The 24,674-nt window shown below is 41.9% G+C and overlaps 1 protein-coding gene across 1 annotated transcript in view; it reads left to right on the top strand.

Annotated features, from left to right (window-relative positions):
• The window catches only part of LOC104875197 (kinesin-like protein KIF28P), a 65,992-nt gene extending 41,318 nt beyond the window's left edge, over positions 1–24,674 (top strand). The window contains exons 13-23 of the mRNA XM_010642637.3: positions 5,182–5,305; positions 6,345–6,489; positions 7,798–7,916; positions 8,447–8,554; positions 16,625–16,899; positions 18,351–18,485; positions 19,156–19,322; positions 19,555–19,661; positions 19,908–20,055; positions 20,282–20,472; positions 23,937–24,674. Coding sequence (XP_010640939.1) covers positions 5,182–5,305; positions 6,345–6,489; positions 7,798–7,916; positions 8,447–8,554; positions 16,625–16,899; positions 18,351–18,485; positions 19,156–19,322; positions 19,555–19,661; positions 19,908–20,055; positions 20,282–20,472; positions 23,937–24,092 — 1,675 coding nt within the window. The 3' untranslated portion in view covers positions 24,093–24,674. The remainder of the gene's footprint in view (positions 1–5,181; positions 5,306–6,344; positions 6,490–7,797; positions 7,917–8,446; positions 8,555–16,624; positions 16,900–18,350; positions 18,486–19,155; positions 19,323–19,554; positions 19,662–19,907; positions 20,056–20,281; positions 20,473–23,936) is intronic.

The raw sequence follows: 24,674 nt of genomic DNA, 5'->3' as shown, positions 1-24,674 counted from the left end.
AGACAAAATACATGACACCCAAAGTTAAATGGGTAAAGGTTTATTTTGGCTCACAGTTTGTAGAGGTTTCAGTCCATAATCAGCTGGCTCCAAGGCTGGGTGGCATGGCAGAAGGGCACCGCACAGGAGAAACAGTTCATGGCAGGCAGAAGGCAGTAAAAGCAGCAAGCAACAACAGCAGCAGCCTTCTTTCTGTCCCTTATATTCTATCCAGGAGACCCACCCTTGGGGTGGTTCACAGTCACACTCAGGGTAGGGCAGCCTTAATCTTAGCATCTCTCCATGAATCAATCCCAGTATCCCATTCTTATTTCCAGCATCACACACTCTAGATCCAGCAACCTCCAAAAAGCTTCACCTATAACAAACAACATGAGGCTTTGAGGGGACAGCTAGACACAAGCCATAACATGGGTCAGATGGGATTCATGTTTTAGTTTTTTAAGGAGTCTCCATACTGATTTCCATAATGGTATACTAGTTTTCATTCCTACCAACAATGTAGGAGGGTTCCTCCCCTACCCCCACCCTGCAGCCTCACAAGCACTTGTTATTTGATTTCTTGATGACAGTCACTCTTTATGGAGTAAGAATCTCAGAGTTGTTTTAATTTGCATTTCTAAGGCCAGAGATGTTTAACATTTTTTTCTTGTATTTAACACTGGCTATCTCATACATCTTCTGAGAACTGTGTATTCATTTCACTTGCCCTTTTTTAGGTACTGGGGATCAAACTTGGGACCTTGCACTTGCGAGGCAGGTGGCAGAACCACTGAGCCAAATCCTCAGCCTGCCCATTTTTGATTAGGCCTTTTATTTTGGGGGGGGTGATTTCTTTTAAGATCTTTATATATTCTAGACATTAGTCCTCTGAGGAATAGCTGGCAAAATTTTTTTCTCATTCTGTAGTTTGACTTTTCATTCTGTTTGTTGTTTCCTTTGCTGTGCAGAAGGTTTTTCATTGGTTGATTCTTAATGTTATTTCACAATTGATGTTCTGTTCAAAAAGTCCTTGTCCATCTCTTCAAGGCTTTTATCTGTTTTGTCTCCCGAAAGATTGTTTTTGTTTTAGTATTTAGATCTTTGATCATTTTGATTTTAGGTTAGTACATGGTGAGATATAAGGATCTAGGTTCAATATTCTGCATGTGAAGAGCCATTTTTCCCAGAACCCTCTTGCTAAAGAGGCTATCTTTCCTGAGTTTTTGGCCTCTTGGTCAAAGATCCAGTAGCTGAGTATGCCTGAGGTTGATTCCTGCATCCTCTCTTCTATTCCACTGATCCACTGTCTGGTTTTGTATAAGTACCATTACTGTATTTATCACTGTAGCTTTTTAATATAACTTGAAAGCTGAGATTATAATGCCTCTTGGTTTGCTATTGTTGCCCAGGATTGCTTTTGCTATTTTGGGTCCCTTCTGGTTCCATATGAATTTTAGGATTCTTTTTTTTTTTTTCCTAGTCCTGTGAGAAATGCTATTGGTATTTTAATTGGGATTGCATTAAATCTGTATATCAGTTTGGAAATATGGCCATTTTGGCTATATTTGTTCTGCCTATCCAGGAACAGGGGACATCTTTCTATTTTCTGATGTCTTCTTCAATCTCCTTTTTCAGAGTACTGTCATTTTCATTGTAGGTCTTCATTTCCTTTGTTAGGTTAATTTCTTTCTTTTTTTCCATTAAGTTTATTAGTACTTTTTAGGTATACAGTACAGTTTCATTCATCACTGGGTTCTTGTGTCTTTACATGATGTATCTTGGTTCTTATTTTTTCCCCATACTTCTGCCCTCTCTTCACCCCCTCCACCTTTCCCTATTTACAAAGACTTTGTTTCCATTTTTTCCTTTTCTCATATTCTTTCTTTTCCCTTTCCTTTCCCCTACCCTTCCCACTTCCCCTTCTCCTTTAGCCCTTTTCTTCCTATTTCACATTATCAATTATACAATTTGAATCTCATTTAACTTTTAGTTTTTCACACCAGAGAAACTATTCAGTATTTACATGCATTTCCTATTTATTTTGCTTATGAGTATTGGCTCAATATGCATCCATTTACCCATAAATGACTAATTTCTCATTCTTTATGGCTGAGCAGTACTCCATTTCATAGAAAGCCACATCTTCTTTATCCAGTTTCCAGTTGATGGGCAACTGGGCTGTTTCCAAGTTTTAGCTATTACAAACTGTGCCGCTATGAATATGGTTGCATGTATATTGCTGTAGTATGATTTTTTTTGTTCTTTTGGAAGGATACCCAACAGAGGGATAGCTGTGTCAAATGGAACCTCCAGTCCAAGCTCTTTGAAGTATCTCCATATTGATTTCCACAGTACTTGCACCAGTCCTCACTCCCACCAACAATGGAGAAGGGTTCCTTTCTCCCCACAACTCCACCAGCATTTGTTGTTGATTGATTTCCTGATAGTAGCCATTCTTTCTGGGGTGAGGTGGAATCTCAGTGTGGTTTCCATCACATCTCTTGAATGACCAGTAATGTTGAACATTTTTTCATGTATTTATTTGCTGCTTTTACTTGTCTGTCCAAGAAGTGTCTGTTCATTTCAGATGCCCACTGTTAGGTTAATTTCTAAATATTTTTTTTCCTGATGCTATTATGAATGGTATTGTTTTCCTAATTTCTTTCTCAGTAAGTTCGTTATCTACCTGAATGCTGTTCTCTTTTTTTTTTTTTTGGTACCGGGGATCAAACTTGGGTCCTTGCACTTGCAAGGAAGGCAGCAGAACCACTGAGCTAAACCCCCAGCCCTGCTGTTCATGTTTGTGTGTTGATTTTGTACCGTTACATTGCTGAATTTGGTTATTAATTCCAGAAGTCTTTTGGTGGAATTTTTTGAGTTTTCTGTGTAGAGCATCATGACATCTGCAAATTGTGATAATTTAACTTCTTCCTTTCCTATCTATATCCTTTTTATTTATTTCTCTGGCCTGATTGCTCTAATGTTTCATAGGCATAGTGATGGTAGATATCCTTGTTTTGTTCTTAATTTTAGATGGCAAGCTTTCAGTTTTTCTCCATTTAATCTGATGTTGCCAGTAGCCTTGTCATAAATGACGTTTATCAGATTGAGATTAGTTCCTTCTATCCCTATTTTTTTCAGGTTTCTTTTCATCATGAATGGATATTGAATTTTTTCAAAGGCCTTTTCTGCATCTATTGAGATTATCATGTGGTTTTTGTCCTTGCATCTGTATATGTGATGGATTACATTTATTGATTTGCATGTATTGAACTATCCTTGCATTTCTTAAATGAAGCTATTTTTAATCATGATGTACGATCTTTCTGATGATTTGTTACATTCTGTTTGCCAGGATCTTTTGAGTATTTTTGCATCTATGTTCATTAAAGATATTAGCCTACAGTTCTCTTTTTTGGTTGGATCTCTATCTGGTTTTGTAATCAGGATAATGGTAGTTTCCAGGAATGACTTTAGGACTACTCCTCCCCTTTCAATTTTATTAGAATTTGAGTAATAATGGCATTAAGTTTCACCTGAAATTCTTTTTTTTTTTTTTTGAGACAGGGCCTCACTATGTAGTTGAGACTGAACTGGAACTTACTATGTAGCCCAGGCTGGTCTTGAATTCACAGCAATCCTCCTGCCTCAGCCTCCCGAGTGCTGGAATTACAGTCGTGCGCCACCATACCCGGCTTCACCTGAAATTATTATAGAATTTAGCAGTGAATCCATTAAGACTTGGGCTTTTCTTAGTTTGTAAGTTTTTTTTAATCACTGCCCCAATTTCATTGCCTGTTATTGGACTATTCAAGATTTTTAAATCTTGTTTCAGCTTCAGTGATTCTTTTTTATCTAGGAATCTACCTATTTCTTCTGGATTTATTGGAGTACAAGTTTTCAAAGTAGTTGATAATAATCTTCTGGACTTCAAAGGTTTCTGTTGTGATTTCATCTTTTCATTTTTGATTGCATTGATTTGGGTCTTGTCTTTCCTTTTTTGGCAGGATTGACTGAGGGTTTGTCAATTTGGTACAGTCCTCCAAAGAACTATCTCTGATTCATGAATTCTTTGTATTATTTTTCTAATCTCTATTTCATTAATTTCTGCTCGGATCTTTATATTTTTCTTCCTTGTATCATCTTTGGATTTAGATTGTTCTTGTTTTCCTAGGTCCTTGAGGTGCTTTATGTGGTTATCTATTTGGGCTTGCTCTGCTTTTTCTGCTAAGGCATTTACAGCTATAAACTTCCCTCTTAGTTCTGCTTTCATTGTGTCCCATAAGTACTGGTGTGCTTTACTGGCATTATCACTTGATTCTATTTTTTATTTTTGACACAGTAATTGTACACATTTATGGGGTACAGTGTAACATTTCCATACATGTATGCAATGGGTAATGATCAGAGCAGGGTAATCTGAGTATCAGTCACCCTTAGACATTTATCATTTCTTTGTGTTGAGGGCATTCAAAATCCTGTTAGCTATTTTGAAATATTCAATTGATTGTTATAAACCATTGTTTTCCTGCTGTGCTGTAGAATTTTAGAAGTTGTTCTTCCCTTTCCATCCCTATATCCATTAACCATCTTCTCTCCACCCCTGCCTCCCCCACTCCCTTCCCAGGATCTGCTGACAGTGGTCGACTCTTCATCTCCTTGAAATCAGGGTTTTAGTTCCACGCCAGTGAGGATGCTGTACTTGTCTTCCTGTGCCTGACATATTCCCTTAACAGAATGTCCTCCATTTCCATCCATGTTGCTGAAAATAACTGGGTTTCATTCTTTGGTGGTGGTTAAACAATATTCCCTGGTGAATATATACCACGCGTTCTTTATGAAGGACACCTAGGTTGATCCCATATCTTGACTACTGAAACATTTCTGTTTTCGTTTTACCTTGGCCTGTGAGCTTTTGAAGATTCACAGTGACCTCTGTGTCTGCTGGTTCCTTACAGCTCTAGACCCTTAGCTGGGGTTTGTTCTGTTAATAAAATGACTGCTTTGCTGTCTTCCACCTCCCTGTGCTCCTCAAAGCAGGGCTCTTTGCTTTGTCTCCACATACTCAGGAGGCCCCAGCCAACCTTCCCACTGTTCTGCAGCAGCTGGAGATCTTACATGTCATGCAAATGAGAACAACCTAACTGTCCCTGAAACTGTAACTCCCTGGGTGACTGGGGCAAACTCTTGTCTTCTTAGAATTTCAGGTAAACACGCTTCCTTCACGAATTTGGATGATAACGTGACAGTCACTCCATACAGCAAATGTAAGGTTGTCATCAACGGGGTGCCTACTACAACCAGGACAAAGCTGCATCATTTGGTAAATTTCCTGCTGGGTCACACAGTTACCTAAGTCTCCCCAAGAGCTAGGAGAAGGTACCTAAGTCCCCCCAAGAGCTAGCAGAGGAAGTTTATGTGAAGAAACCCAGATTCATGCCAAGGCGGACAGGGTATGGATGGACACTTCCACCTTGCAGGCTTCTGCTATAGCTCATAGTAGGATCTGAGCGCACAGCTGCTGGGGTGACGAACTCCTAACTTGCTGTTGTCCTTAGGTAAGTCACTTCACTTCTCTGGCCCTCATCTCTAAAATGGAGGGGGGACTACTTGTGTCCAGCATATCTTCCAGCTCTCACACTTACGATGTGTGAGGTTTTAAGAGCCTGTCTTTGGGAGGGACTATGGCACCTCTTGCAAACATCAGAGCCTCTTCATCTCCACTGTCATCAAAGTCTCTGCACGCTGACTCCCAGCTGTCCTCTGTGGCTCTCTCCTCTCCAGTCTGTCCCCCACACCTGTACTCAGAGAACCTTTTAGAATGGCAAATCAGTTCAGTCATTCTCTTCCGGAAGCCCTTCAGTGACCTCCTGAGCTCCTGCCTGAGCTCCCCCTGCCTTCTACCTCCTTGAGTGCCTTGGGAACACTGACTGCCTCTTGCTTGTTCAGCAGTGGTTGTGCCTGCCCACCAAAGTATCTCACACTCAAGATCTCTGCTTAATTTTCTATCTTGCACGAGGACTTCTGTCCCCAGTGTGGAAGGCCTCTTGGACACTGCTGAGCCCTGTGCTTTTCTTTCACTTTTTCTGATTTCACAGTTATTCCTTCCATCCTCCAGTGTTTGGTCTCTGCTGATGCCTCAGTGCCTGGCAGGGAGGCAGTGCTGGCTGGGTGGAAGAAGAGCCGCACACAAAAGCAAGATGGTTCCTTTCCCTCCTCTTTCATGGCTCTCTTCCCTGTTTGGAGGCTTTCCCGAGGAAAGCTGTTTCTCAGAACCATCTAGTGCAAGGCACAGGACCTTGACGTCTCCTCAGAGGCTAACCCCACTGAAGTCCACCTCTGTGTCTGTGTCTTCTCTCTAGGACCGCATCATTTTGGGATCCAACAGTGCCTACCTCTACATTGGGTTTCCTTCTGAGCGAGGCAGTGAGGACTTGAGCAGATTTGACTATGACTTTTTCCAGCTGGAGAGGGCAGCCGTAGAGGGAGTGAGTGTGCACAAGCTTGGTGAGCACCCAAGCCAGCTTCTGGCCTCTTCCATGTGCCCATTTGAGAGCAGTTTCTTTCACTGTGTTCCCTTTTGCTTTCCTTAAGAAAACCATGTTTTACTGTGTCAGAATACAGTGTTCTGGGCCGGGGATTTAGCTCAGTGGTTCCACCACCTGCCTTGCAAGTACAAGGTCCCGAGTTCAATCCCCAGTACCATAGGAAAAAACCCCAAAACAGAATACAGTGTGCTCAAAATTAAAATATGATTCCCATACAAACAGAGGGTGAGTCCACATCAAAGATTTGTTTAACTCATCGAACTGTTTCCCTTAGGAATAAGGGTACAGATGGCTCAAAGGAGTATAGAGAAGTCGTATATGCAGTGAGTGGAGGAAATGCTGAAATAAGGTTTTGGTGGTGGTCTGTCCCAGTCAGGGGCCTTCTGCCCCTTCAATAATCTAGGGCTCCTGGGTGGAGACATTCAGAAGCTCTGCCTTCTGCTTGTGTTCAGAGAGGGTGGACCCCACTGAGGTGCCCGTGATGTGTTGGCTTCCCAGGAGACGCCTACGCTTTGTTCACCTTAAGCCATGGTGGAGAGAGGAGGATACTACCACATACATGCAGCGAGTTCCTCCCCTCTCCCTACACCAAAGAGGCTTTCTCAGAATTTTAGTAAAATAAACTGATTGGCCTCCTTGCTCTTTTTCTGCTAATGTTCTTGATCAAAGCCAAACAAGTCTCAGTACTACCAGGCTGGATACTCCACCTGTTCACCCATTTATTCACAGTGGCTGACTGCACAACTGACTTCCAGCACAGGCCAGGCTGAGCCAGCCTCAGACTCTGGGTTGAAGGTGCTCATGTGCTAGCAATGACCGTGGCAGGTTTGTGGGCACCCTGGGGAGTCAGGTTGCAGGGCTACCAGGACTGTGAACCACGAGCAGGGACCGGCAGCGCCAAGAGTTCCCAAAGAGGTAACACAGACCCATGTTGGGAGGGGACTTGGCCTCCCATAATCTCCATGACCCCCTCCTTCAAGGCACCCAAATACACTAGAAGAAAGAACAGGTTGCTCTGCTGTGCTAGGTGAAATTTCAGGATAAATCATTAGCCAAATGGATATCATCACCCACCACCATCTGGAGTCACTTTGAGTCAAAGGCTTTTTGAGACCAAAAATGGGACCTGAAGGCACAGACCCAGCCGTCGGGGTACAGCCAAGACAGGGCTGAAAGGGACAACTATGTGAACCAATGGGCAAATAAATGTATTCATGTCTAGAAAGTATCACAGAACAAATGCCAGGCTTCCATTTCCATCCATCAGGTGCTGTGAGCAGTGGAGATGGCCCAGCAGACCCCAGTGTCCTGGCTGCATTCCAGGACTACATCAAACTCATGCCACTGGTCGCAGAAGCAAATCAAATGAGTGAAGAGCTAAAGAAGGTAATTAATCTAGAGCCAGAAAACAGCAAAGTGTCAGGTCCAGAAAGGACCCTGCTGCCTAGAGAGGTGTGGGGTTTTCCCAACACCACACAGTGATAAAAACTAGACTAACACCCAAGCCTGCACAGCCAGCCTGGGCCCCGTTCCTGCCATTGCTGGCGTAGGGCCAGTGCCATAAGCACCCCGTCTGTTGTCCTCCCGATGGCTCTCTGGGCCAGGGTTCCACAATGACTGCTATACCACTGAGAGGCCTGGGGCCGGAGTTAGCTGCCAGTGACACAAAATCTCAGTCAGGAGGAACCTTGTAAGAGAACTAATCATTTTAGTAAGTATGCAAGCATCTGTTCCAGAATATTGTTGAGAAATTCTGGTGTTTTGCCATTTGTCTTGGTAAAATTCCAAGGAGCAAAGAGTTGGACCATGTTGTTTTAGAAAGCCTGGGTGTGCGAAGACCACAAGGGAAATGAATTGCAAAAGGGGGATATGAGTTTAGAAATGGATTATTTGGTGAGAAGTATTTTTTCCACTAGGGACTTAAAATGGAATTGAAGGTGAAGAACTTAGCATCATCAGATTCCAGGGGCTATGACCTGCAAAAAGAAGTCATGGTGAAGGTGACAAACCAAAAGACTTGTGAGGTGGGTCTGCGTCTGTGGGCAGGTACGAGCCTCCCCAGGGGCGTTTCTAGGGACACAGGTTATTTTCACTAAAACTTCGTGTGTGCTGGGACCCTGAATATGGGTTCTCTCCATATTCCCTCTCCTCCCCTCCCTACCCCCACATAGGGTCGTATCATAAGGGAGCCTGAAAGTTTATCCAGCTGGTAACTGCTCATGCCCACGTGTATGTATGCACGCGCGTGTGTGTATACACAGAAGACAGAGTTGCCATTTTAAAGCAGTGGGAAAACCCACATTTTCACAAGACTGGAAAAGGCCACTTTACTGACTCCACAGGCAGACACATCCCAGTGCCATCCCCTCTAGGTAGGTCTTTTTAATAGACTTAAGCCCCAGAACATCACAGGCCCATCTAGTAGTGGCCCTTATGTGTGTGATGCTTTTTGAGCAGCCCCCAGACAGCCCGGGTGAACTCTCAACCTCCCGTCCTATGAGGTTGGGACTGCTAATTCTCTGGTGGACATTGGCAGGCTGGTCCCTTCCAAACGATTAACATAAACCCACCTTAGCAGGAGAGCCCCAAGCAGAGGCTACAGAGGAGGGCCAGGGTCAGCCATTTGGGGGTCTGCTCTACTGAGCATCTGAGACCACACCGGGATTCACTGCTCTGCTTGTTACCCTAACATTGCCAAAAAATTTCTGGGTTCAGATCATTTTTTTTCTTGGTGCTGGAGATTGAACCCCAGGGCCTTGCACATGCTAAGTACATGTTATCACTAAGCTATATTCCCAACCCTTAAGAACAATTATTTAAACCCTTTTCAAAATTGTGAAATAGAACAAATACAGAAAAAGACTACAAATGTATACACTCACATTATGTATATTGTAAACACCTGTACACCCACCACCCAATTCCCTGGGTATAATGTGCCAGTTGCTGACACTGCCAGGATCCTGACTCCCAGGTATGAACTCCTGGATCGCTCTGGGGGTCCTCCACTCTGGGGGTCCTCCACTCTGGGGGTAGGCTTGGTGCCAGCTGCGCTTACATCCACTGCACAGCTCTCAGGTCCCCCCCAAAGCCCCCCAGTGAGTCCTGACATCTGTGCTGTGACCCCCGGGGCCTTTGGGGGTGACCCCTGAGTGTGTCTGTGCGGTGTTGCTTCACCAGCAAAAACAGCTTTGGCGTTACCATCTCCCACAGGTCTCCCTAGGGCCACGCTCTCCTCTCCAGTTTCCTCCTGTCTTGTCAGACCTCAGTCTAAGGAGATGTGTAATTTTTACATCTTTTATCCATACATATTATTGGGGGGGGTTCTTTTGTATTGTTTAAGGGAATTTGAAGAAATATGTTTTAATGAAGCCTTTCTAGTTGCGAGCAGAAGGATTACCTGAACTACACCGCCTGCCATTACCAGAAGCAGAACACTGGGCAGTTTGCACATTGTTTGTTAAAATGTGGAAGTGGGAGAACTGAGGGCTTGGGGACACTTGGAGATACGATTTTCCTTCACCCCAGCATCGCTGTCACAAGCACACACAGTTCAGGACTGCTCCTGCATGAGCCACGCTGGATTCTCTCACGAAGGGCTTGGGCACTAGTTTTGTGATGATTTTTTTCTTCTACTTTTTAATGTAGAGACTCATTGTAAATGATCTGTTATAGTTGTCCATTTGTTTAAAAAATATTTTTAAAAATAAGATTAGTACCAGTGACTTTGCCTAAAATGAAGTCCTGCTTTCCTTGGAGGCCTCTAGAATGCAGACAGTGACTTCTGGTAGTTTTTTATAACAGTGTGTGTGTGTGTGTGTGTGTGTGTGTTTACATACACATGCACGTGTGCTTCTGAAGGTTCAAAGACAAAGACAAGACGGGGAGCAGCCATGGACCCCAGGGGTAGACCTGCATGATACAGGTTTGGTGGTCTTGTGGATGTTCGACCCTGGAGTGAAAGGACTGAATGCTCGTCACTTTTGTGCAACTGTTAGTCACACATCCAGGCAAGTTTCGGGGCAAGCCAGGGCTCTACAAGGGCTAGGGAGGTTTTCTAAGCTGTGATGGCTGCCAGTTTGCAGTTCCTTTAGAGTGACACTTGCCAAAGCTGTTGGCTCAGTCTCCCTTGGGACGGGAAGGGAGCCCATGCTGGTGTCCAGCCTGTCCCTTAGCTTCACTAGCCTGGTTTCCTCCTCAGGCCAATCATGACTTCTAATTTTACCCCTCACCAGGCCTGTGGCCTGATAGCCACAGTTAGTAAAGTAGTGGCTATACTTCATTACCTTATTCCCATTATCTTTGTTCCCTAGCCTAAAAGTCTTTAAGAGAAACCAAACGGCTATAATGTTGCAGTCTGCTTCTGGTAGCATATGCCAACACCATGATCTCATTAGATCTTACACAACACTGAGAGAGTACTGTGGTTCTTCACTTTGCTGGAGGCAGCACACAAGGAAAGAAATCTTTTTTTTTTTTCTTTTTTTTGAAGTACCAGGGATTGCATAGGCTTTTACACTGAGCTACATCTTTATCCCCAGCTCTTTTTTGAGATAGGATCTGTCTGAGTCTTTAAGTGTCCTGATGATTAAGATATATAACACTCAAAGAATGCCTTATCTGTTGGGTTTTTTTTTCTCATTGAGTTTATTGGTACTTTTTAGGTACAAGTTACAGTTACATTCATTATTGGGATCGTGTACCTTCACATGACAGGTCTCAGTTCTCATTTTTTCCCCTTGTCCCTGCCCTCCCTTCACCTCCTTGTCCCTTCCCTATTTACAAAAACTTCATTTCCATTTTTTCATTTTCTCAGATTTTTTTCTTTTCCCTTATTTCCTTTCTCCTACCCTTCCCACTTGCCCTATACCTTTAGCACTTTTCTTCCTATTTCACATTGTCAATTATACCATTAGGATCTTATTTACAATTATAGTTGTTCACACCAGAGAAACTATTCAGTATTTTTACATGTGTGACTTACTTATTTCACTTAAGAGTATAACCTCAATATGCATCCATTTTCCTATTAATGACTCTAATTCCTCATTCTTTGTAGCTTTTTATAGAAAAACCACATCTTCTTTATCCACTTTCCAACTGATGGGCAATTGGGCTGTTTCCAAGTTGTAGCTATTACAAACTGTGCCGCTATAAAGATGGGTGTGCATGTATCACTGAAGTATGATTCTTTTTTTTTTGTTTGGTACCAGGGATCGAACTTGTGTCCTTGCATTTGCAAGGCAGGCGGTGGAACTGCTGAGCTAAATCCCCAGCCCAAAAACTATCCTACAATCTTTGTTGTTTGGTACCAGGGAAAATGAAACTTTTGTACCAGGGATTGAACTCAAGCCCTTGTGCTTGCAAGGCAGGCAGCAGAACCACTACACCAAATCCTCAGCCCCTGATTCTTTTGGAAAGATACCCAGCAGAGGAATGGCTGGGTCAAATGGGACCTCTAATCTTAGCTATGTGAGGTATCTCCATATTGATTTTCATGGTGGTTGCACCAGTCTGCACTCCCGCCAACAATGAAGAAGGGTTCCTTTCTCCCCCACAACCCCACCAACGTTTGTTATTTGTTGATTTCTTCATAGCAGCCATTCTTTCTGGGGTGAGGTGGAATCTCAATGTTGTTTTCACCTGCATCTCTCGAATGACCAGTGATATGGAACATTTTTTTCATATATTTATTTGCTGCTTTTACTTCTTTGAGAAATGGCTGCTCATTTCAGGTGCCCATTTTTTAATTGGGTTTTTATATTTGGGGGCCCGACTTTTTGAGTTCTTTATATAATCTAGATAATAGTCCTTTGAGGAGCAGCTGGTAAAAAAATTTTGCCACATTGTAGGTTGTCTCTTAGTTCTGTTGATGGTTTCTTTTGCAGTGCAGAAGCTTTTTAATAAGATGAAATCCCAGTCGTTGATACTCTCTGCTAGTTCCTGTGCTACTGAGGATTTGTTCATAAAGTCTTTCCCTATGCCAATTTCTTCAAGAGTTCTGCCTAACTTATCTTCCAGGAAATTTAGTGTGTCTTTTTTAATATTTAGATCTTTAATCCACTTGGATTTTAGTTTAGTGCATGGTGAAAGATAAGGGTCTAGTTTTAATCTTCAGCAGGTTGAAATCCAGTTTTTCCAACACCATGTATTAGAAAGGCTATCTTGCCTCCAGTGAGGATGGTTGGCTCCTCTGTCAAAGATGAGGTAGCTGAGTACATGTGGAGTTGTTCTTGTATCTTTCAATCTATTCCACTGGTCCTCAGGTCTGTTTCTTTGCCATTACTATGCTGTTTTTATCACAGTGGCTTTGTAGTATAGTTTCAAATTGGGAATTGTTATACCTGCTGCCATGTCTCTGTTGCCTAGGATGGCTTTTGCTATTCTAGGTCTCTTCTGATTCCAAATTAATTTTTGGATTATTTTTTCTAGTTCTGTGAAATATACTGTTGGAATTTCAATCAGCATTACATTGAATCTGTATAGCAGTTTTGATGATATGGCCATTTTTACTATGTTGATTCTTCCTATCCAGGAGCACAAATATCTTTCCATTTTCTTATATCCTCTTCAATCTCTTTTTTCAGAGTGCTGTAGTTTTCACTGTAGAGGTCTTTTGCTTTTTTCATTAGATTGATTCCTAGATACTTCATTTTTTGGCTGCTATTGTGAAAGGAATTGTTTCCCTAATTTCTCAGTGAGTCTGTTATTTGTATACAAGAAGGTTATTGATTTTTGAGTGTTGACCTTGTATCCAGCTACTCTGCTGTAAGTGTCAATTAAGTCTAGAAGTCTTTTCGTGGAATTTATTGGGTCCTCAATGTAGAGTATCATATCATCAGCAAATACTGACAGTTTAACTTCTTCCTTTCCTATCTTTATTGCTTTAATTTCTTTCTCTTGTCTAATTGCTGTGGCTAATGTTGCTAGAACTATATTGAAGAGGAGTGGTGATAGTGGGCATCCTTGTCTTGTTCCTGATTTTAACGTGAAGGTGTTCAGTTTTTGGCCATTTAATGTGATGTTGGTTCTTGGTTTTTCATAGATAGCCATTATTAAGTTGAGATACAGACCATCTATTCCATTTTTTCTCAGGTTTTTTATCATGAATGGGTGTTGAGTTCTGTCACATGCTTTTTCTGCATCTATTGAGAGGATCATATGGTTTTTGTCCTTGACTCTATTAATACACTGTATTACATTTATTGATTTACATATGTTGAACCATCCTTGCATCCCTGGAATAAATCCGACTTGGTCAGGGTGTATGATCTTCTTGATGACCCTCTGTATTCTGCTTGCCAGTATCTTATTAAGGATTTTTGCATCTATGTTCATTAAGGATATTGGCCTGTAGTTCTCTTTTTTAGTTGGGTCTTTCCCTGGTTTGGGAATCAAAGTAACACTTGCTTCCAGGAATGAATTTGGAAGTATTGCTTCCCTTTCAATTTCATGGAAAAGTTTAAAGAGTAGTGGCAGTAGTTCTTCTCTACATATCTTGTAAAATTCAGCAGTGAATCCATCAGGACCTGGACTTTCTTTGTTGGTAAACTTTTAATAACATTTTCAATCTCACTGATTGTAATTGGGGTGTTTAGAATTTTTTTTATCTTCGTTCAACTTTGGTAATTCGTAAGTATCTAGAAATCTGTCCATTTCTTCTGTTTTCCATTTCATTAGAATACAGCTTCTCAAAGTAGGCATTGATGATCCTCTGGATGTCTGTTGGATGTGTTGTGACTTCACCTTTTTCGTTCCTAATTGCATGGATCTGAGCCTTTACTTTTTTTGACAAGGTTAGGTAAGGGTTTATCGATTTTCTTCTTTCCAAAAACCAACTCTTCGATTCATTGATTTTTTTGTATCGTTTTCTTAGTTTCCATTGCATTGATTTCTGCTCTAATCTTTTATAATTTCCTCCTGTACAAGCTTTGGGTTTTTCTTGCTCTTTTTCTACGAGTCTAAGATTTATCATTAGGTTGTTTGAGCTTGCTCTGTTTTCCTAGTGTGGGCATTCACTGCTATGAATTTTCCATGTAGAACTGCTTTCATTTTGTCCCATAGATTCCTGTATGTTGTATTGGCATTATCATTTATTTGTAAAAATTGTCTAATTTCTTAATTTCCTCTGTGACCCACTGATTGTTCAGGAGAGTGTTGTTCAATTTCCATGTATTTGTGAAGTTCCTACAGTTTCTTATGCTATTGATCGCCAACTTAATTGCACTGTGGTCTGATAATATACATGGGATAACTTCAATTCCTTTTCATTTATTCAAACCTGTTCTATGAGCTAGTATGTGGTCTATCTGGGAGAATGACCCATGTGCAGCCAAAAAGAATGTATATTCTGATTTTGTGGGGTGGAACACTCTATAGATGTCTATTAAGTCCATATGCTCAAAAGCTTGGTTCAGTTCTAGTATTTCATTGTTGATTTTTTGCCTAGATGATCTATTTGTGATAGTGGGGTATTTAGGTCCCCCACTACAATTTTATTAGTGCCTATTTGGTTTTTCATGTTACTTAATATTTGTTTTATATAGTTGGGGGCATTAATATTTGGTGCATATGTATTTATGATTGTCATCTCTTCCTCTTGAATTATTTCCTTTACAAGGAAATTTCCTTTAAAGGCCTGCTTTGTCTCTGAATCAGTTGTGGTTTGAAATTTACCTTGCAAGTAAGATAGCTACTCCTGCTTTTTTCTGGGCTCCTGTCACATGGAGAACTGTTGTCCATCCTTTCACTTTAGTCTATGGGCTTCTTTTTGCACTAGGTGTTTTTCTTGTATACAACATATTGTTGGATTTTGCTTAATTTATTCTGCCAGTCTATTTCTCGATTGGTGAATTGAGTGATTGACATTGATGGTTATAACTGATATGTACTGACTTATTATTGTCATGTTAGTGTCCTGTTGTTGGCTCTTTTTAATTTTTCCCCCTCTCCCTTTAGTTTCTTGCCTTGCCTAATTGATCTGCTCTGTTGGGCCTCATAGTGTTCTGTTGGGGTTTTTAAATTCTAGTTGTCAAAAGAGAGATCTTTGGTAACTACTTCTGATAAGACATTTGTAGTCAAGAAATATTCTATCTAAATTGAATTCCTCCTGCTGCTGTTTAAGATTTTGTCCCTTGTTCCACGGCAGGTGTTGATACAGAGGCTCTGTCTTCACTAGTGAGAGGCAGAGAGCAGCAGGGTCTTGCTCTGAATTTGCTGCTCATTGGAAGTGAGGCCCTGAACAAGGACTGGAACTTCTTTGGGTTCGCAAATTTGGAGCTAAGCACACCTGCCACATTTGCCTGCAGAGTTGGGGACAATGTCTCCTCAGCACATGGATGTGAAACTGTTGTGGAGTTCCCAGATTGTCTCCAAACAATATGCCTCTGCACTGTCTTCTACTAGTGTGTCACAAATTACCACAAACCACTAAATGACCTAGATTTACTGCCTTTTAGTTCTGTGGGCCAGAAGCCCATGGGTCCTCCTGGGCTAGAAGCAAAGTGTCAAGAGGACTACCTTGCTCTCTGGGGGCAAAGTGGAAGATGTTTCCTTGCATTATCCAGCTTCCAGAGGCATCAACATTCCTTGGTGCATAGTCATCTTGTTCCATCTTCAAAGTTACCCACAAGTCACCTCTCTGACCCCGCTTCTTTCACCAGATCTTTCTCTCTTCTGCCTCGTTCCCCATCAAAGGCCCTTGTGATTACACTGGGCCCACCTGGAAGATTCAGACTAATCTCATTTTAAGGTTAGCTGATAAGTGGATTTAATTCTACCTGCAACATTAATTCCCTTTGCCATCTAATGTAAGCATATTTAAAGGTCCCAGCGATTAGGACTTTTGAGGACATTCTTCTTTGTGCCATAAACCCTAACCCTTCATTTCTCCAGGGAGTATGTGTTTCCTGACACTCCCATCATCTTGTCTGAGTCAATTCCTGGGCTTAAGCAACTCAAGCAATGCTGAAGTGGCAACAGGTCCAGGATGAACATGGTGTTCTTGAAGGGATCACATTGGGAAAGATCAATGAGATGAACATTTACAGCAGTAGACAAAATAAAATATCGGTGTCCTACCTCTATGTTTTCAGGTGTGGATTTGGTCAAAAGCAAAGTTTATCAATAGGAAATTCCTAATGGAGGAACTTTACCAGCGTTTTCTAGATGGAGAAGACAGCCCTGTGGCTCAGGAGGATGACCCTTTCTGGGATCCCATCGAGACCGTGCACTTGGGCTCAGCCCACATTTGGCTCCAGTCGCTTGCCTACTGCATGCAGTTTGAGGACCAAGTGGCATTTCTGAACTGTGATGGGCTGGAGGAGGCAGTGTTGCACATCCATATCATCCCTTGCTCACCAGCAGGACAGTGGGTATCTCCTTCACCCCTTCCCTAGTTCCGTTTCAGTCACACATAGCAAGCTTGAGTTACTGAGGGGGTGGTCAGTTTGGTACCTGAAGTAGTCATTTGTGAGACAAATGAACACATGCATCCATTTGTGAGTTGGCCTCACTGAATCTGACTTTTGCCATAGTGGCCAAACCAGCTGACCTGGAGTGCCCAGCAGCATTCAAGACAGCTTAGCACTGCGCCGGGGACCAAAGGAATGAGGTGGTCATCCACAAAGAGGCAGGGAAGTAGGAAGGGTAGCAGGAGCCTTGGCCAAGAACCAAAAAACCCAAGTTGAATCCAAACAGTGGACCCTCAGAGGAGGAAGCCAGAGCATGTTGTGGGACTTTGCCTCATGGCCTCTCCTGACACTGTGAGGTCTGGTATCACACACAGGATGCTAGTCCAATGCTGATGGCCCACCCTGCTGATGAGGCCCAGGAGCCAGAAGCACAGATGATTTTTCTAGCTCACTCCTTCTCCTTGGTAGATGCCTGACCACTTTTTTTTTTCCCCCCTCAAATTAGACTGAGATGCCTGCCCTCTTCCTGGGCTATCTGATCTTCTGTGGGTACAGGCTTTGTTTTAAAGCTCTCAGCTCCATTCTAACTTCTGTTCTATTACCTTTTACCTTCCCTCGGGATGTCTGCTTTTTTTCTCTTAGCCCACAGGCAGTTTACATAAACACTAACTTTAGTTAAAGACTAAAGATGCTGGCAGGGGCCTGGTTTAGATGCCAGCACCTCATAGGTATGCAGTGCACCTTTTTCTCTTGCTGAAGAGGAAACTAGCTCAAAAAGGGTATAAAGAAAGTTAACGTCCTGTAATAAACAGACCAAGCTGCCAACTCGGTGTCTTTTCTGGGACTCCAGCAGCCTTCTGGTCATTTGGCTACGTAGGCCTTCCAGGCTGCTCAATAGTTACACTGCAAATTAATAAAGTGGTACTCTCATTTATGGGTCTGACTTTGTGAGCTTGGTTGTCAGCGGTCCTCTGCTGAAAAGCTGTCCAAATTAGTATCTAAGCTTGCAGTCCTGAGATGAACTCTGAACTAAAAAGAATTCACCCAGCAAAACAATTTGGGATGCAGTACCTGGGTTGGCTTTCCTTCCCTTGGGGACCCACCTAACTCTTCAGTGCAAGTTTAGCACCCACTCCTGTGTGCATTTACTATGATGCTGTTTACAAGCCATTTTCCTCCAGGCTGTAAGCTCCTGAGACACTCCATTATCACCTTGAAGCAGAAGGGTACAGTGGGCTCCTGTTAAGTGTCTGTTGAATGAATGAATTCTACAACTGGTAATATTACCTATCCTTCCTTTGATGAAATTAGCCATTCCTTATGATGTCAAGGGAATGAAATAGAATCCTAATACTAACTTGCTTGCACCCAGCATCATTTAGTCAAAGTTCACCTCTTCTGTTTGCAGGGCACAGAGCGAGGAGAATGTGGTTATTGACCCCTTGGAGCTGCTGGGCAAGAGGATCGATTTCCAGATTCATATCATCCGTTGCCTTGGCATCAAGTGGCTAAAGGAAGATGCAAAGAGGGGCATTCAGATAAGGTACCAGCCTACATCACAGAATTACTGGCACAAACCTCATACTGTGTGACTCCTGGAGGGAGGGAATCTTCTTCAAGTTTAACAGATGAGTTTATCGTGAAATGCTAATCTTCCTCTGTTTGCCCAACTGCAAAATGACTACCCACACCCATTAACTACAGAAGCCACATGTCCCTCTATATTACTGGACTCTGGTCAGTGGGTACTGAACCTTTGTGTTTGCAGCAGTACAGTCTAATCTTACCACAAAGAGTATCCAGTGAAACTATATTAACTAAGTACAGTGTTTTTGTTGGAAATAAAAGAACTGCATTACAACATGACAGATGCACCAGATATGGGTAAACTGATTAGGCTGTAAGCATACTCAAAGATGAAGTGATAAAGAAAAGGATATTTTGAAGAACAGAAACTAAGCCACTACCTAGCATAGAAAACTAACAATTTTAGAGTATTTAAATGGACAAAATCCTTCTTCCTGGTAGACATTGTTCGTCATGCAGTGATGACACCGATGTTAAGTGGAGGCAGCAGTCATAAGCACTGGTTCTTGGCCTCCTTTTCTCTAACTGCTGCACGTGTTGTAATTCTTTGGCTCATTGACCCCTCCCCCCACTTTTAAAATGTGCTCCTTCTGAATCTAAATTGTATTTTAATGTTCTTTTCTCAGTTACAGAATTTATGATCTCCCAATCACTTTATATACCAAACCTGTATGGAAAGTTGTGAATCCCCAAATTGAAGAGTCTCTCCACTTCACTGCCGTCAATGCGTCTTGGGAGTTTCTGAATTACTTACAGACAAATGCTCTCGTAGTTGATTTGTGGGGCCTTCAAGGTACCATGTTCACTTCTTTTGCATGGTGCACTATTCAGTCAGAGACAATGTCAGTATGCCTGTGCTGCAGAAGAGGGAAAGGAGGGAGGTTGTTGATCTGGGCAAGACTCATCTTTCCCCTGGGCTCCTGGGTTCTAGTGCAGCAGGTGAGTACATGGTCTGACATCTCCTCACCCCACGTGAGCTGGACAACTGAGACTTCTTTTCTTCCTGGTGTTCTTCCACACTACAGAAGGCTGTGCTGAGCTGAGCTGCTCTCAGCTGGACCTCATGGTCACAGGTGAAGGCCACATCATGATAGACACCAAGAAAATTTCCAATGTGAAGGACACAGGTCAGGTGTGTGCAGGTGACATAAAAACTGGCATCAGAGATGAGTAGAAAATCTCAGATGGCAGGTGCTTGAGGATCAACAGTGCTTATTCCCCTCAACAAGTTTTCATGAGAGATTCCTGATAAGCCTTGCTCACCAGCGCCTCCCGCCCCCATCCCGATCCCACTTGGTTTTCATGAGATAGGAAAAACTGTCAGGCTCAAAGGATACACAGGCAAACCAGTAAAAAGCTGAACTGACATCTTTTGTAGACTACATCAAATCAAACACCGGAACTTTATCTAAAGATGCTCAAGTTACAGCAGGAGATGGAACTCCTCAGAAACATAAACAGAGCCCTAAGAAAGGAAAATGTGCTTCTCAAGGAATCATTGAAGAAAACTGGTTCTGGGCAACAAGGTGAGAGACTGTGTTTATTCCCAAGCCCCTATATTTTTCTAAGACATGAAAATGAGTATACAGTATTTTGTTTCGTAAACAATCCAAGATTTTTCTTCCCTGTGAGATTTCTCGGGATGGGTCCAAACTGATGCTATTAATGCAGATATACAAGAATGACACCAAAATAAATAAGTACCGAGATAACCAAATACAGAAATGAATAAACCTTTCTTTTCTACCCTAGCCCATCAGCCTTCCAATACCCTGAAGATAACTCAGATGACAGCTCAACTGCCATCAGCCAGTGAGATTAATCAAATGTGCACTCGGCAAGCCAGCTGTGACGGAGACTTTGCCAAAGCACTAAAGGTGTTCTACCAGAGCATGAATGTGGCAAGAGGGCAGTTTCTCAGACTGAGACAATATACAACCCCCGTGAGTAACCCGAATCCTGGGAGCTTCTTTCCACTCAGCTTAGACATTTTCAACTTAGACATCTGTGATAACTGCCTTTGCTCTTCTGGGGGTGGGGGAGAGTGTGTTTAAGCAGCTGGCAAGTTAGAGCCTTACAAGTGTGGGTCCTCCGCTCTCTCAGGCCTTTATCTTTGTTCCAGCCTTTCCATTTTAGTGCATATCTGGCTGGTTCCACACAGTTATGGCCACTGCAGGATATTCATTCTCTTTAAAAGATAAAGAATATCTCAGAAATTCAAGCACAAGGTGCCAAGTTCGATTCCTGGTTTAAAAAAAAAAAAAAAGATTATAGGAAAAAAACAATCTGATTACTTCAATATATGTAGAGAGCAGCATGTAAAAAAAATTAAGCATCCTACTGACAAACTAAAAATAGACATTCCTCAATCAGATAAGGACAATCTCAGGCAAAAAGCAAACATAATGCTTCTCAGTGAATGACGGAAAGCTTTCTTTTCCAGATTAGGAAGGAGTCAGGGATGCTGGCCAGTTCATTTCTGTACTTTAGGTTCTAATCAGTACAGTAAGACAAGAAATACAAAGTCGAAGAACTGGGAAGGGAAAAAAGGTCTTTCATTAATGCCATATATTTACATTACATTTAGTGATTCACATCTCAAAACCACCCTATGAGACAGGTACTATCACTGGCCTATTTCATAGCAATGGATGGAAGGCATGAGTGAAGGCGGCCAACCTGCCTAAGGTTCTTAGGCACACATTCTTAGGGAACTGCAGGACTAAGATCCCACCCAGCAGTGATGCTCCACAGCACCTTCTCCCCACTACACTGTGCGGCGTCCATTATTATTTCCAGACAACACGCTCATATCGGCGGGAAGTCCCAAAGAATTTATACATAAATCAACAGAATTACAAAGTTCCGGATTAAAATCAATACTTAAAAATTAATTGTATTTGACTATAATAGCAATAAAATCATTTTAATAAAAGTATGCCAACTATAGATATATCAAATATGTGAAATAGTTAAACCTACAACATAAAATAATGTGTAGGACTTCTATGAAGAAAAATTTAAAATTTGTCTGAGAGATGGTAAAGTGATGCCTCCACAACAGAGAAACATGCTGTTTCCATGGCTTGCAAGATCTGCTGTGGTAAATCCGTCACTTCTGCCCAAGATTCAGGGTGTTCCCAAGCAAATGAAATGGAGCCTGACTAAATGATCTATAATTTATACAGAACTGCGAAGGCCAGGTAGGAGAACATGCTAGGAAGACTTGCCCTACCTCGTATCAACTTATTTTAAGGTACTGACCCAAATACAAGTAATGAAGAAAAAGAACAGAAGGTCAAAAAATAGATTCGTTCTGGACTAGAGATTTCAGGTAGATGGAGTGGAGCTGCAGATGAGTGTGGCAACACGGATGCTTCCATGAACGGTGCCTGGAGAACAGGGATCCAGATGTTATGGTTTGGGCTCAGGCACTAACGCCTGGTCCCGGGCCTGTAGCACTACTGGCAGGTGCTGGAACTTTCCGGAGTGGAGGAAGTTGGTCACAGAGGGATGCTCTTGAGGTGGGATTTAGACCTTGGGACCTGGTGTCTATCTCCTCTCTTCTCCCCGCCACTCCCCCTACTCCTTCCTGTCTCTCTCTCCCTCCCTCCCTCTCTCTCCAAAGCAATTAGACCAAAATATAACTTTCCTCCTTCTAAGCTGTTTATCTCAGGCATCTGTCCCTGTGACACAAAGCTGACAGACATGGGGAAAATGAAAGTGAACTCAACTCTAAAGCTATACTTAGAAATCCATTTTAGATGAGAATTAAAAACTAAAAGCATGAGAGACACAACATTCACTTTTTTTAATTTTGAGACAGGCTCTTCCTACGTAGTCTAGGCTGGTCTTGAGCTGTGCTCTATATGTATGTAGTCCAGCCTCCCAAGTATTAGGATTACAGCCACCACCACCACATCTGGCATAATCCTGAGACTGTCTTCATGACCTCACAGCAGAAAAGGTTTCTATGTATGACAAAACAAAGACAAAACAAAAACAAAACAGGCTTTCAAGAGAAAGATAAATCTGGATAAAGAAGATGTGGTTTTTCTATAAAATGGAATGTTACTCAGCCACAAAGAATGAGAAATTAAGAGTCATTCATAGGAAAATGGATACATATTGAGGATATACTCCTAAGTGAAATAAATAAGTCACACATGTGTAAATACCAAATAGTTTCTCTTGTGTGAACAGACTATAATAGTACATAAGATCCTAATGATATAATGGACAATGTGAAATAGAAAGAAAGGGGCTAAAGGTGTAGGGAAAGTGGGAAGGGTAGGGGAAAGGTAATAAGGGAAAAGAAAAAAAATATGAGAAAATGAAAAAATGGAAATGAAGTGTTTGTAAAGAGGGAGAGGAGGTGGGAGTGAAAGGAGGGCAGGGACAAGGGGAAAAAATGACAACCAAGACCTGTCATGTAGAGGCACAAGATCTCAATGATGAATGTAACTGTACTGTAATACCTAAAATGTACCAATAAACTCAATGATGAAAAAAAAAAAGGAGAAGGATAAATTCACCTACATTAAAATTGTGAACTCTGATCCATCAAAAGACACAAAAATGAAACCCAAAAGGAATGGAGAAAATTATCTGCAACACATTTACCACGTGATGAACTAATATCCAAATAAAGATCTACAAAAGAAAAGAGAACGAGACAATCCAAAAGAAAAGAATGTTCAAGTGACACGAATAGGACCTTTACAATGGAAGAAATCAAAAATGCAATGGATATATGAAAAAATGTTTAAGTTCATTAATACCTTGGGAAATAACAATGCCATACCATTATAAGCCATTCATACTAACAAAAATTAAAAAGTAACAACATCAAGACTTGGAGAAGATGTGAAACAACAGAAACTCTCATGCACAGCTAGAAACATATAATCAGTACAACCACTTAAAAATTATCAGGCATTTACCCAATATAGATTGAAGATACCATACCCTAGAACCCTGCAATTCATCTCCTTTCTCCATTGGCTCTGTGGAGAATTAGGCCCCAATACTCTCGGGTAGAGTTTCTCTAAGTGACCCCCAACTAGCAGCAAATCTCTCAGGGTAGGCTATTTCCATGGGACAAGGGTTACATCAGAGAACCTCCCACCCTCCTGACTTCCTTGCAAACCTCACAACTTCTACAGTATTGAAAGAATACATAACATTCCAATCTGAGATATTTGGATATTCTTACCAGTTTTGGGCATCCTGGCAGCCTCCAGAAACCAGGTTGCTTCTACATAATTTATGAACACTACCAGTCACTTTCAGTTTTCTACACCAAAGGGAAAACTTACAGCACATCCCATGTACAGACACAAAACTTTTCTTACTTTAGTGATACAAACTGTACTATCATCTTTTTTTTTTTTCACTTGTTCTTTAGGAAGATGATCAAATGCTCCGGCCATTTGTATACCAACAGTCACAGATGTTAAAGGACTTTGGGGACCTGCTTGAATCCAGCCTGTGGAAACTGAAAAATGACATTGCTCTCATAGTGAAAAAGAAGAAAGCATATTTACTGCACATCAAACAGTGAGGATGCATCAAGCGAAACCTGCAAACACTTGCGCTCCAAGTTGTGAAGATAACTCTGTGGAGACAATGGGGCTTAATTCACCCACTTAACCTAGTTCTACCATTTTTAATGGAAACTTTCCTTCAATTTGATTTTAAATCATATGAAAGTGAAACCACACGCAGCATGAAGGTGAAATGGGAGACCAGAGGTAAATGGTTAGCAGAATGAGCTCTGGGATCAGCACCCAGGGTTAAATCTTGGTTAAGTGCATCATTTATCAATTTGAAGATTTGGGGTAATTGACTTCCCTTCTCCCTTTAGCATCACTATGTGGATATGTTTTCAGTATTTACAGCAGACAGTTAATATACAGTGGTGCCTCAGTTCATGAAAACTTCAGTTTGCGAACAAAAGCATTTGGCAAAATTTTGCTTCTGTTCTCAAACTCTGCATCAAGTGATGAACACAACTACAGCCACCTTCTCCACACAAACATGAATGCGGCCATCTCCAGAATCATGGAACAAACTAAGTTTGTGAACCAAGGTACCACTGCACAGCAACCTTGCACACAGAAGTGATCAGTAAGCATTTACCATT

Source organism: Fukomys damarensis, unplaced genomic scaffold, assembly GCF_012274545.1.
Source record: "Fukomys damarensis isolate Sample0158 unplaced genomic scaffold, DMR_v1.0_HiC HiC_scaffold_11, whole genome shotgun sequence".
Taxonomy (NCBI): domain Eukaryota; kingdom Metazoa; phylum Chordata; class Mammalia; order Rodentia; family Bathyergidae; genus Fukomys; species Fukomys damarensis.
Note: the sequence above shows the minus strand (reverse complement) of the source record. Positions and strands in the feature narration are given on the sequence as shown.